At 23.9% G+C, this 14,708-nt stretch overlaps 1 protein-coding gene and 1 non-coding gene across 2 annotated transcripts in view; both read left to right on the plus strand.

Annotated features, from left to right (window-relative positions):
- The window catches only part of LOC145829184 (armadillo repeat-containing protein 3-like), a 46,494-nt gene that overhangs the window by 20,365 nt on the left and 11,421 nt on the right, over nt 1-14,708 (plus strand). The window contains exons 7-15 of the mRNA XM_082936910.1: nt 6,342-6,409; nt 7,285-7,468; nt 7,701-7,862; nt 8,472-8,580; nt 9,103-9,228; nt 12,384-12,513; nt 13,456-13,547; nt 13,697-13,741; nt 14,192-14,360. Coding sequence (XP_082793036.1) covers nt 6,342-6,409; nt 7,285-7,468; nt 7,701-7,862; nt 8,472-8,580; nt 9,103-9,228; nt 12,384-12,513; nt 13,456-13,547; nt 13,697-13,741; nt 14,192-14,360 — 1,085 coding nt within the window. The remainder of the gene's footprint in view (nt 1-6,341; nt 6,410-7,284; nt 7,469-7,700; nt 7,863-8,471; nt 8,581-9,102; nt 9,229-12,383; nt 12,514-13,455; nt 13,548-13,696; nt 13,742-14,191; nt 14,361-14,708) is intronic.
- Trnak-uuu (transfer RNA lysine (anticodon UUU)) lies at nt 8,818-8,890 on the plus strand. The gene has a single exon. It is a non-coding gene; the product is annotated as a tRNA-Lys (tRNA).

A 14,708-nucleotide genomic window follows, 5' to 3' on the forward strand; every position in this document is an offset into this window, starting at 1 on the left:
ATTTAAAATATTTTTTATTTAACCATTTTTGAAAACAAAGGCGTACCTTTTTGATGTACTTTTTTGACTGTTCTTATTAAAATGTAACTTGTAAAATATAGTTTTTTTTAAATACTATAGATACTTTACCTTACAGTATTTAGTCTTTACTTTTTATTTGGTTTATTTATGATAATTTTTCAATGGCTTTTACTTTGCTTAGTTTTACTGCAACATTATATATTAGGATTTTGTATACTGAAATTTAGTTTTTTAATGTGAGTTTATTTAATGAATAGTGTTTTTGTTGTATTAACTTTCTCTTTTTAAGATTAAAAATTTCAAATTATAAATTAAATAATAAACTTGTTTAAAAATTTCACCCATTTATTTATAATGAAAAGTTTTGTTTAAAAATTTCATTATAAAAATGTTTATGTGACGTAACGATTATTCTAAAACAATGTTTTATACAAATTATAAAATAAATTGCAAGCAATTACTACTAACATCTACTGTTATGGATATTGTTGATATTTTTTACTGGTACTAACCAGCTTACATCTTATTTTAAAATTGAAATTGAGGCCAAATTAGTTATGGATAGACTAATAGATTACTATTATTATTGAAGTAACTCTATAATTAGCACTTTTTATACTGTTTTCAATGTAACATAAAAAAAAGTTACAGTTTAAGATTTTTTTTTCTATAAAATATTTTGAACTATTTACAACTGTTGGGTTTTAGTTGGATATATTTAGTTTGATGAACAAAATATTTTTTATTCAAATTATAGATTTTAACAACACCAAAGCCTAAAACTATCATACAAGTATTTTCACGCTTAAAAGAGTGACTTCCTGTTAGGTCTTGCTAGAATTATAATAGGTATTTTAAACTGATTACACAAACTAAATACAAGTACTTATTATTGTTGTTTAGTAAAATACGTAACTTATCTCTAACTTTTATAGTTGTGCTACTTTTAATTTTTTAAAGTACACACTTTAAGTTGGTTTATTATCTCAGTAACAAATCAGTGAATTCAAACAAAAGTTTTCACTCAAAGTATACAATTTTTTTAAATTGGAAGATAACTTAAAATATACATCTAAACTTTGTAGTTACGTAACGATTATTTTAAAAATACAAATAAAGTATATAAAAGAAGTAAGCTTCATGTATGATTGTAGACATTTTCCTCTGTTGCTAACTTGAACCGGTGTAAACCACCATACATAGTGCTATATAAATCTAAAAATATTTTCTCAATACTAGATGATTATGTGCATGTATTAAAAAAAAAATAAAAAAATTAAGTAGCCTTTTGAAAACTTTTCATATTAGTTTTAAGTATTAAGGTAAATGAATTCTAGTCGTGAATTATATCTATTTGTGTTCAAGAATAATAATAAATATAAAGCTTTTAAATACACAGTTAAACTTCTATAAGCTGTCCAGATGGTAAACCCATGCAAATCTTAATGTTTTGTGAACATTAGTATCTTAATGTTTTGGGACTAACTTTATACTTTTAGTACCACAAAGTAGTTGATGTATTTTTAATTATTTTACGATTTAAATAGTCTGTACTATATTTATAAAAACAATAATTGTGTTGTATTTGTATTAATCGTTATAAAACCAAGTTTTACAAAGTTTATTTTCATTAGCTTTATGAAATATCGTAGATGTTTTAGTACAATAAAATCTTTGGTTCATACTTTCAAGATTTAGGTGTACCTCTTAAAGTACATGCCTTATCGAAGTCCCTTCTGTACTTGGTAACAAGTAACTCACTAATTTTCAAGTTACTATAAATATTTAACTATTTAATGTATCCTTTTTTTTTTTTGGTTTATACAATTTGTACTTCTTTTAAAAACATTGTATATTCAATGTTGTATTAACTTTTTTATATAGAGTTTTTTAATTTTTTGTGTAAGTCTCGTTAATTAACTGTGTTATTTTTTTTTTTTTAAGTAAAAATCTCGACTTGTTTGTTGATTACATATATTTTTATAAAATTGTTCAAAACTTTCACTAAAAAAATTACAAAAGTTTGAAAACAAAATTTCGTTCAAAAAAATATCTAAAGTATGTAATGACGTAACGGTTATTTTAGAGAAACTTTTTATTTGTGATACAAAATTAAATGCAAGCGAAAACTGTTTCAGTACCCATTACTCCTCCATTATAGTTACAATTTAAACTGGTACAAACCAGCCTACTTCTCATTGCAATATAAAATGAAATAATTACTTATGTTATATTGAAAATATAGTATAATAATGAACTGCTAAGGTAGTAGGTAAAAATGAATTAGAAAATTGTTTTGAAAGTTATAAAAATTGTTTTGGAAAAGCTTGTTTTGAGAATAATGAAAATTGTTTTTATTATTACAAAAAATTCCATATTTATTCAAGAGCTTTAAAATATTAAAATGAAATGTTAATTTCGTTACAGTGGCGTAACTAACATTTTAATAAAAGTTTTATTTATAAAATGTATTAACATTATAGTAACAATTATTAGTTGAGTTAGTGAAGGCCCATATATTTAATTCCAATTTTACCTGATGAAAACCAGCATACATATTTAAATACCCATGTATAACGTTTGTTATTCTGAACTAACTTTAGCTGTGGATACATAGAAATTGTTTTTTCTTCTAATTCTCGCTAATAGTACTTATATATCTCAAAATTTGCTGCTGTCAAGCTTCTAATGCACTAGTAAACTGCTAATTATAATACTAACAATATAATTTATGCCAGTAAATCAAAATAAATTCAAAAGTTTAGTTGCTGTTTAGAAGCTAGTTGAATTTTTTTTTTTAATGTTTAGGTAAAGATTCGTTTTTATTGTTGTGCTGCAATTCTCAGCCTTTAAATTTGAAACATGCATATAAAGTCAATGTATTATTTTAGTTTAATTACTTTTAAATATTACTTCTTAAGTATCAAGATTTTAGTTTTAAACTTACTTAAACATTAAAACTCATTTTTTTATAAATTTTAAAACTGTAATTTTTTCATCTTTAAATTTTTACAAAGTTTAACTTACTTATAAAGTTTTAAAATTTATTGATCTTTCATTGAAAAAAAACTTCCAGTTTTAAAACTATAGATTAATTATTATCGTATAAAAACACACTTTTAACGTTACTATCAGAAAAATTTAAACTAGTTTTTTTTAAAAGAATGGTTTAACATTTAGCAACACTGCTATTATAGTTCAAATTACTATTTTAAGATTGTACCTCTTAATTAATTTTCTGATATTACATAATGATAAAGTGATGAATTTAAGAAAAAGTTTTCATAAAAACAACATTTTTACCTAAAAAATAGCTCAAAACTTACATGTAAAATTTCAGTGACGTAATTATTGTTTTGAAGAAAAATTAGTTTACAGAATATAATATATAAACTAGTCATTTTTACATGGAGTATTGCGTTCCTAACGTTTGAAAATTTAAACTGGTGTAAATCGGTATAGTTCATCAAACAATTAATATATTATAGTAAAAACGTTATGATCATTAAAAAAGTACGCACTTTGAACCCAGGTAAAATTTGTACCTTACAGTTGGATTTGTACGTAAGGATTGTTTTAAAGAAAGTTTCACATTAAAATATAATTATATCTTAGAAGAGTTGTTGATTGAATAGTCTGATGGGCAACCAATTGTTGGTTGTTTTGAACTGGTGTAAACCAGTATACATATTATTATACCACTATATAATCTTTCCAATATGCTCGACATTTGCTAAGCGTATTTAAAAAAAGTTATGTAGCTGTTTAAAAAAGTTTAATAGTTTTTGCAATTCTTGATATTAGTGTTTGCTGTTGCTGCGGAGCATATAATAAACATTCAAACTGTTAATTAGACATTATTTGATAAAAAGAGCAAAGTATAATTGGTTTATGCTACTAAATCAACTTCAAAAATATATTTGATGTTTAGAATTAACTAATTAAACTATTTTTAGTTAGGATTCTTTTTTATTGTTCTGCTGTATTTATAAACCTTTAAATTTGAAACCTGTATATAAATTCAATGTATTTTTGTACAAGGTTTAGTTATTTTAAGTTATTACTATTTTAGCTTCGAGTAATAATAATTAGCTCTAAGCATTTTAGTTTTAAACTTACTTTCAGCTTATACTCTTTTTTATTTATATTATGACTTTTTTATATCATTTTTCGTTTATTGATGCTTATAAGTCTAGCTAACTTTATAAAACTTTGAAAATTATAAATCTTTCGTTGTTAATATAAAAAAAACTTTCAGAATTAAAGTTATACATTAAATACAGTCGTCTAAAAACACACCTTTAATATTACTTTAAAAAAAAAATTTACTTGTTAACAAACTAAGAAAGTCTACAATTTAGCTATACTTCTTTTATAGTAAAACTTATTATTTTAAAAGTGTACCTTTTTATTCAACTTTCTGATACTATATTCAATACAGTGATATGAACTTAATAAAAAAAATTCATGCAAAATAGTGCATAATAATCGATTTTAAAACATCTAAACTTTTAGTGACCTCTTAAATTAATTCAAATGAAAGTTAAATTTTTTGACATAAAATAACATTCCTGTAATTTTCACAACATGTTACCTTTTATTCTATTAAAAATTTGAACTGGTGTAACCCGGTATAATGTATCAAACAACTGAAGTAAACAAAGCTGTTGACTAACCAGTCTGCATCTTATTACACAACTAAAAATAATAATAAATAAATAATGTATTGCTAGGCTCATAGATTACTATACTATTAAAGAAAGTATTTAGTACTTTTCAACTTTTCATATATATAATTTAAAGTTATGAAACAACTTTTAAGAACGTTCGTTGTTGAAACTCTTGCTAAGATATATAAATAACCGTTCGTTGTTATTTAAATGGATGTATTTTAACAACATAATGTTTTTCTTTAAATAAAAGTTCTACAGAATCAAAACTTAAAGTTGTTAGACTGATATTTTTGCACTTAAACAAGTGACTTTCTATTAGGCTCAGCTAGATTTCTACTTGATTTAAATAATTATATTTTACATTAATACTTGTAATGAAGCAAAAACGTAACTTTTCTTTTACTTTAATACTCATCTTATTCTTTTTATTAGACTACACTTTTTATTTTGGTTTATCGTTACAGTAACAAAGCAGTGAATTCAAGCAAAAACTTTTACTCAGAATTACAAATTTTTTTATAAAAAATTGCATCTAATCTTTGTAGTGACGTAACGATTATTTAGAGTGAACATTGTTTCTTTTGATTATATAAAATAAACAATTATTGCCTCTCAAACTCGCATCAATATGTCAAATTTGAGTTTGAACTGGTGTAAACCGGCATACAATTTAACAAAAATGAACCATTTGTACAACGCTAGGTCAATATATGCTGAGTGTACGTCATAACTTTAAAGTAATTATAAAACTTTTCATTGAAGTTTTTAGTAATTTGAAAATGAGTTTAGTCGTAAATTATATCCAGTTGCTTTTGAATCTAAGTTTAATAAAATAAAGCATTCAAAATTTTAAAATCTGTCTATTTATTTATCTCTCATTAAATTCAATTTGTATTGAAAACTTGAAGACTGAAGTTGTTGTTCAGGATCAACTTAAACTTCTGTGTTCAACTTAAATGTTGTTGTTTATTTTTATCATAAAACTGTATTTCTGAAGCTTTAGTTTTCAAACATAAAAAAAAAAGATATTGGATAGTACAAAGTTTAAGTATTAAAAGTCATTACTACTTTAGCTTCAAGAAATAGCTCTAAATTTTAATATCTAAGTATTTAACTTAATTAGATCTTGATTCTCATGTTTATTTATAACTTTTAAGGTTATACTTTTAAATATTTATAAAGTTTAACAAATAAATTACAAGCTTTGAACTTTTGAAATATTTTACTTATAATATACAAAAAGCTCTGAGATATAAGCTATAAAATAAAGGCTAATTGTTATTAGTTAAAATTTACTTTTGAAATAATCTTCAATAAAAAAGATCACTCAAACTCAATTTGATTTTGTTAGTTTGTACAAATGTATAAGTACATTTAGCTATATTCAAAGTACTTTATAATGATTTTAATTATACCATTATGTAGGATCTTTTACTTGAAACAAAACAAGCTTTGAAGCTTAATCAACTTAAAATATACTTTGTTGATCAGTATTTAAAATAGATAGTTAATGTTAATAACTCTCTTAGTTTATTTTAATGAAAAAGTTAATAGTTATAAAGCAACTCATGCTTACAATTAAAAGTTGTTTAAATTGTAGATATTACAATCAGTTGTGTTTATCAAAATATAGTATATTTTTTACAGATGAATCAAGAAGTCAATTTAACCAATTAGACGGAATGGAAAAAATAATGGGTCTACTAACCAAAAAGGTTATTTACTTTATACACTATTTAGTGTTAATTTAAGATGAATATTTTATTTCGAATTTTATAGCGTACTTTGTGCAACAAAAACAGCTTATACAAGTTTGAGTTAGGTATTTGGAATTTTTTTTGTTATCAAAAAGTTTGAGTTTTTCAAAAAAACATATATACTAGTTATAAAAGTTTTCACTTTTTAATTAAAAACTATATAAATTGTTACTATACATAAGTTATGCTGTAACAAAAATGAAAAAACTTACAAATAGTAAAACCATTTGGTTTTTGAAATAACATAATATACAAAATATTATTTCAATTTAAAGTCTTATATAAAGATGTGAAAGAACACTTATTATCTGTGACATTAGGAATATACATTGCTTAAAATAAACAAATACTTTTTATACTTTAACAAATTCCATAGTTTGGCATTAAATTTTTTAACACTCAAATTTTTGTTAGTACCAACATGGTAGTTTTACAAATCATATCAAATTTAATATCATATTCTAATAAAATTATATAAAATTATTTATGCACAAAACTTAATTTTGTAATAGTAAAGATAAAAAAAAAATTTCATTTTAGTTCTCTATATAGTAGTTTTATATGACATATAAAACTGTCTGTTATAAAATTAATAAAACACATAAAATAACTCTTAACAAATCTATATGTATATTAAAAGTTAGATATAAAAATTCTTAATTCATTTTATAAAAACTTTTCATTATCTTAACGGGTGAAGTTATGCTTCACGTCATTTCAAAAATATTGTTATAATATTCTTAAAATACATAACTTAACTTTTAATTAATTATATCTAAATAAAAAATAATTAATGGTTGAAAAAATAATTCAACATAAAAATTATTTTCTAGTATCAAGACCTACACATGGTAGTTTTGCACGCCATATCAAACTGCCTGTTGTCAGAAGACATGATGGAATCTTTCAGGAACTCAGGTGGTCTGGAAACCCTGTTGGTTTTCATGCAAAACAATTTTCCCAGCCCCCAGGTCAAATTGTACGCCGCACAAGCAATTGGAAGGGCTGCTAAGAATGGTGAGATATTAATAAAACTTAGAAAATAAATTTCAATATTTCCTAAAATACAAAATAAATTATTAGGAGGGCTACTAAGAATGGTGGGTTATAATAATAAAACACATTACAATAGAACTAATGTAGAAAAATCAATATCTTATTGTTTTTTATATGTAATGAAATATTTTAAATAGTCAAAATTATTTACAGTACTTTTATACTATTCTAATAAACATATTTTCCTACACAGAGAGAAACGCCAAGGTATTGCACGAACAGAACATAGAAGCTTGTATGTGGCACATGCTTAGCACAAATGTTGATAATGACAGCATTCTGATTGCACTCTGTAACACAATGGCAGTATTGGCGTATACTAATGTGTGTGCTAAAGATACATTCGGACAAATCGGTTTGTTTTTAATAAATTTTATTTATTTATTTTTGTTTATACTAATGAGTGTGCTAAAGATACCTTTGAACAAATTGGTTTGTTTTTAATAATATTTATTTATATTTGTTTGTTTATACTAATGTGTGTGCTAAAAATACCTCCAAAAAAATTGGTTTGTCCTTAATAAAATTTATTAATTTTTATACTTTACTGATGTTTAAATAAATCATAAGTTTAATTTTATTGTGCTAATTTATAATTGCTATTAAAATGATAATAGTTTATGTTTTTAATACTAGGACTTTTTATAAGTACTTATTTGAACAAAATTGACTTACTTGTTTAGCTAGAAATCAATAAAAAAACTTAAACTGTTAACTTTGAACTTTCGATTACAAAAAGTAAATCCCATGTCTTATTTATTTGTTTACATATATTTTACCATCATTAGTATCACTCCTGCCAGTCGAATTCTTGTATTACTAAATATATAACAAATATTGAAAATATTCAAATATGTTACTGAATGTATGACAAATAAAATAAATATTTTCAGATACAATACCATCATTAGTAGCACTAATACCAGTTAAAAATATTAAGATACTCTAAAATAATTACTTTCAGATACAATTCCATCATTAGTAGCACTAATACCAGTTGAAAACAGTGAAGTATCTCAAGCTGCATGTTTAGCATTGGCTAATCTTACATACCAAAGTCTCAATAATTCTCTGTAAGTTATATTTACATATTTGTTTATTTTTCCGCTTAATAAACTTTTTTTAATTAGCTCAATTTTGATCTTTTACCACTGAAAATAGCTTCCAACTATTGCTAACTTTCTAGTATGTAGCAATAGTTTTCAGTAAGCCAAAGTCAAGTGACTCCTGTTTAAACAAAGTTTTGTATTATTACGTCACAAAAAACGTATTTTGTATTTATAAACGCTACAATTCCATGTCAATTGTGAGCCTGGCTAGCTCAGTCGGTAGAGCGTTGGACTTTTAACCCAACGGTCAGGGGTTCAAGTCCCCTGTCAGGCTCCTTTTAAAAAATTTGTTTTTAAGAACAAAAAATAAAAAGAATTAAAGTAGATTATGTAAACAATTAATCACAATATACGGTAAAATAATAATTTACAGGTTTATAGTAAGAGCTGGCGGTTTACAACATTTTATCAAGTCACTAATTCCTCTTTCTTTCAGTGATATTTATATAAATAAACAGCAGTATACAAATATTTAATAATTAACAGGTTTATAGTAAGGGCTGGAGGTCTGGAACACCTTATCAACTCACTAATTCCTCATACTTGTAGAGATATGGTTTCTGTAAATGCTGCAGCTTGTCTTATAAACATGTCCGCTGAAATATCTGTCAGGTTTGTTTATACTTGAATTAATATTTGTTTATTTTGTCTTTCAGGTTTGTTTATACTCGGTACTTCTTGAATATTTCTTAACTATATAGTATAGAGTTGCTTTTCCCATCGGTTTTAAATATACACTACATTATACTACGTTACAAATATGTACATTACATATTTTCAAATGCACAGTAGTGTGATATAAAAGTGTTTACAGTTTTGTTTAAATACATGCATAACAATCTATAGTGCACAAGTACATTTTTATTTAATACACAGTTTTTTTAGGTTTGAGAACCTAGTTGGCGTAAGTATCTATTTGTTAGTTACAGTATTTTATTCAGTAACACTTTATTAATTATTATTTTCTTAGTAGTTTTGGGAAAAATTAAAACTTTGTCATTTTAGTTTGTATTTTTAATTTGATATTTTTTGTTTTAGTTGTTTTTTTTTTTTGTAGGCTGTATAAAATAACTAAGTAAACATTTTATTATCTTGTAAAATATTACTTATTGTATACTTTAAATTTGTGCACATTAAGATTTTAATCAAAGCTTTTAACTAAATAGTCAAATTTTTTTTATGTTTTTTACGTTTAATATCAAGCTACATGTTTTGATACTTTTTTTGTTATTAATTAACTAAAATGTATGTTATTGATTATGTATAAAAGTGTTTATCTAGTTTTAAAAGCATGCGAATCTGTGGTATGAAATGTTTTGTGCTCAGTAATAATTAAGTAAATTATTATTTTGATACTAATTAATACTGCTTGTTTATAAACTTTAGTTTGATAAAGTTGTTCTTTAGTTACAATTTTTTATTTCAAGTAGTACTAGTTTTAGTTAAGAATAAATCAGTGTAAAACAACAACTTAACAGATTTTTTATCTGCTTCAGTGATTTATTTCTATATGCATAACATGCCTAAACTTAGTTGTCTTTCTTTACATTGATATTTTTTACTTATAAATTACTTTTTAAGATTGTTTAAAATATAATCATGTAAATCTTATAACTTATCTAATTTTATAAGCAAGTTTTCAAGCAAAATATACAAGTTTTACAAATATTAATTAGTAATAACATATGTAAGTTGTTTAAAGAATAACGACGGTTCTTAAGTCTATAAAATTAAAATAAAAAAATTCTATGGTGGTTTGTTAAAACTACTTAAATTTTTTATAACTTTCAAAAATATAAAATAGTAACTACTTAAATTACTGAACTTAAATAATAATTTAATGTACAAAGCTTTACACTGAAAACTTAGTTAATTGCATTTAATTTTAAAAATAAATGATTGTTCTTTATAAGAAATAAATTTCCTAAAGTTTTAATTTAAAATAAATTTACTGTTTAATCAACAGCCGGTTCAAATAAGACTACTTAAATAAATCTCAAATTTAACAACTAAGTATGACCACAGCACGTATAAACACTTTATTGGTCTTATCAAAACTGTTACTAAAATATTTCGTCACAGTTATATTTCAATAATATAATTCTTCACAACAAACGTAGTTTGTCTTTATAAACACTACAAACCTAGTCCTCTCGTGAGCTTGGCTAGCTCAGTCGTTAAAGCGTTGGATTATTATTCCAATAGTCAGGGATTCAAGTCCCCTGTCATGCTACATTTTCCAAACTTTTTGGTAACATATTTATTTTACGAATTATCTCTTCTTGGTATAAAACATGATTTAATTTTATTTTTTGGTTAAAATCATTAGTTTGCTAAAAATTCTACTTTTATAAATTTAATTCTTCAGCAAGACTTTCTTTTAACAAAACTTAGTAATTTTTTTTGTAGTAATGCTTAATACTAAACAACAAATTTAACTTCTCTATATCTATTTCAGTTTTTAAAAAAGTTAATGATAGTTACTGGAAAAAAATCATGTATTTTTATTTTGCCAAAGACTCTTATTTGAACTCAGCTACATTCAAATTAAAAACAATCACTTGAAATGAAGCATTTGAAAATTGTAGTGACGTAACGATTATTTTGAAGTAATATTTTTTTAAACTCTATAATTTATAAAAGCTTGGTGAAAATACATAGACAGCTACAATTTCTACTTAATTTAGACTGGTAAATTACCGGTATACATATATTAGTTTTATGGTCTAACAAACACATATCACCTACTAACTTAAAAATTATTTTCTGCCTTATCTAATCAAATCACTTGAAAATAAGCATTTGAAATTGTAGTCACGTAATGAAAATTTGAAACAAAAAGTTATGAAACTAAATAAAGTATAATAGCATATGGAACTATAATGTCTGAAAGTATACTCAACCTAATTTAGACTGGTAAAAAACCGGTATGTATAATTTGATTAACCATCCAAATATAACTTATCTACTAATACAAAAAGAAGCATAAATCTTACTTATAAAAAATAACTTGCTACAATAGATCATTAACATACAAAAGTAAACTTATTTTAAATCGTTTTCTTACGTTAAGATGTCAAGGACTTTTGATACAAGTTTTAATTAAAATAATTTTTCATAGTTTTATATAAATAAAGTAGTTATTTTGTAAAAACATTGTTTAAAAAAGCTAATCAGTATTTCTAAGCTATAAACTCATATTTGTGTCAGATACTACTGACTAAATTCTAATTTTTACAAATTGAAACAAATAACTTGAAATAATTCATTTGAAGATTTTAGCTACGTAACGATCATTTGTAAGCAAAAGTTTTTTTAAGTTATGATTTTTAAAAGTCAGGGAAATACAATGCAAATGAACATAAAATATTTGAAAGCTGGTTCCACACCTGCTTACTTAAGTTGTAAGCCGTAGTGTTATTAGTCATAAAACAATTCTTTGAAACTTTTTGATATATAACTTATTTAATAAGGTAAAACAAAATTATAACATAGTTTTCATTTTTATTTGAAGATGTTAAAGTTAAACTATTATGTCATATTTCTTTGATAACAACAATAAAATGCCGGTTTTTTCAATATGATGTATTTTGTCCTCAGTCAGGCTCCTTTTTTCATAATATTTTTAAACTAATGTACCAAACTATGCCATAGAACTATTTTTAACTTCTGATAAGTTATCTAAATAAATACCATTTATTTTCCACAGACACAATGTAACGTGTACGTAATTAGTTATACGAACTGATATAATTTTTTTTTTACAGACATGATATAATGAAACACGGAGTGATTGCTGCCATTGGTCAATCTTTAAGTTCTAATAATCCGATGGTTTGTAGCAAATCTGCTGAATTATTGGCTTGCTTCATAGATGGTGCACAAGCAAGAGAACAGGTTAGTCATGTTAAATTGATTTTTTGTAGAGTTTTACATTGCACTATAGCTTTTTTTTTCAGTTCAAAACTATTAAAATTTTAAAAATCCTGATAAACTACAATTAGTTTAAAGTAATATTTACCAATTTATGTATCTGTTTAATTTACAGAAATTTGAAGAAATAATTTCTAAACACAAATTTAGCTATGAGATATACTTGTAAATTTATTTGACTATCATGAAGTTTTTAGTATACAAAGTTTTTTTTGTGGTTTTGTTTGAAGGTTAGCTTATACTTATCACTAGCTTATTTCAATAAAAGTAAAATTAATTAAACATTTTTTTCTACTTAGTAGAAAATACAAAATTTTAAACTATTAATATGATAGTTAATAATTGTTTACGTAAAGATTTAAAGCTTAAATTTTGTAACTATACATTTATAAACTAGTTTTTAGATATCTTAAAGGTTACTAGATTAGTCAAGCTAAAAATTAATATTTACGCAAAATATTAAAAGCTAACTAATAAGTTGATCATTGTAATAAATGTTTTGGAAAATTTATCTACTCAAATTTGTTTTAGTAAAAACTCACATAGCTAATTTCATACACTTTTTTTGGTGCAATGAAAAATAGCCTAATAGTTCGATCATGTTGTAAAGTGTAGAAATTATCACAGCCTTATTTTTATTTCATGCACTACAAACTTTTTTATTTAAAATACTTGTCAGTTTTTTAAAGAAATTTATTTACTTAAATCAACTAATCAGCAAACTTTAAAAATATTAAATCTTCCAGATAGTTTAGCAGAATGTTTTTGAACTTTTATTACAACTTTTTATTTCTGATACAATAGATTATTTAACTTTTTCGTATTATAGATGGTATCACAGAATGTTATTGAACTTTTAGTAAAATATCTGATATAACAATTCATTTAATTTTCTTCGTTTTATAGATGGTATCACAGAATGTTGTAGAGCCATTAGTACAACTTCTTAGAAATAACAGTTCTGAAGTTAGAAAGTTTACTTGTCAAGCTCTAGCCAGGTATTTTAATTTATTATTCTTCTTGTTTACTATTGTTTTTAATTAATATTTTTTCAATGATAAGTTATATTTGTAATTAGTTTCTAGGTGTATTTTTAATTAATTGTAATTCAATTAAAATAAACTTATAAAACAATTTTATTATCCAGATGTGCTTCGGATCCACAAGTATCTGATGTTTTGCTGAAACTGGGGTGAGATTAGTATTTTTTAATTACTACATATTCCTTTGTTTTAAACCGCTTTTAAAGTTGTAAAAATGTTTAATATTCTAAATGCTATAAAACAAAATGAGTTTAACTATTTTTTAAAGATAGTTTAGTCTCAACTATAATTGTTATCTTTCAGTTTACTTACAACTATCTTTAGATAAAATAAAACTAGTCAAGTTTTATTAATCTTACAAAATAAAATTATTTTTTGTATAAGACAGTTAGTCTAAAGCATGGTAATGGTTTTTTTTTATTAACAGGTGTTTATTTGCTACTACATAACTTGTATTGTTTAATTTTCACAGAACATTGAAATTGCTTTATGATATAAACAATTCAAACTTTAATATTTAAGCATTTTATTTTTTACAAAACATTGAAACTGCTTTATGATATCAACAGTTCAAAATTGATTTTTTTATTTTCTTACAGAACATTGAAGTTACTTCACGATATAAACAATTCAAACGAACGTAGAATGAACAGCAGTTTGTTAGCATTCGACAAACTGATAGAATCCAACTTATCTGCTAAATACTGCGTTAAAGGACAACTTGCCACTAAAGACATCATTGGCATGCACTTCTACGACCCCGGTAAAGTTAGTAGTTTTATATGAAAAAGTTTATTAGCGTTTATAAATCAGTTGTAATAATAATAATGGGTTTATTAGTAGTTGTTGTTGAGTAGTTGCTCAATAGTTTCAGGTTTTTTAACTCAAATACAGTTTTAGTTGTAATTGTATACTTTTCAACATTTTTTTTTTATCAATTTAAATTTTATATATTGAGCTATTTTTGGTAGCAAAAGAATTAAAAGTGTTCACATAACAAAAATTAAGTAACTTTTTCAATATAGCGGCTCTTAAAGTACAGCTTTAAAACGAACTTGTTTGAAATTTACTTTTTTGAAAAGCTTTTTTGACTCTAGTCTTTATAAATTCCAAAAG

The sequence above is a fragment of the Thalia democratica genome, chromosome 2, assembly GCF_965202585.1.
Source record: "Thalia democratica chromosome 2, ktThaDemo2.hap1.1, whole genome shotgun sequence".
In the NCBI taxonomy this organism is placed as follows: domain Eukaryota; kingdom Metazoa; phylum Chordata; class Thaliacea; order Salpida; family Salpidae; genus Thalia; species Thalia democratica.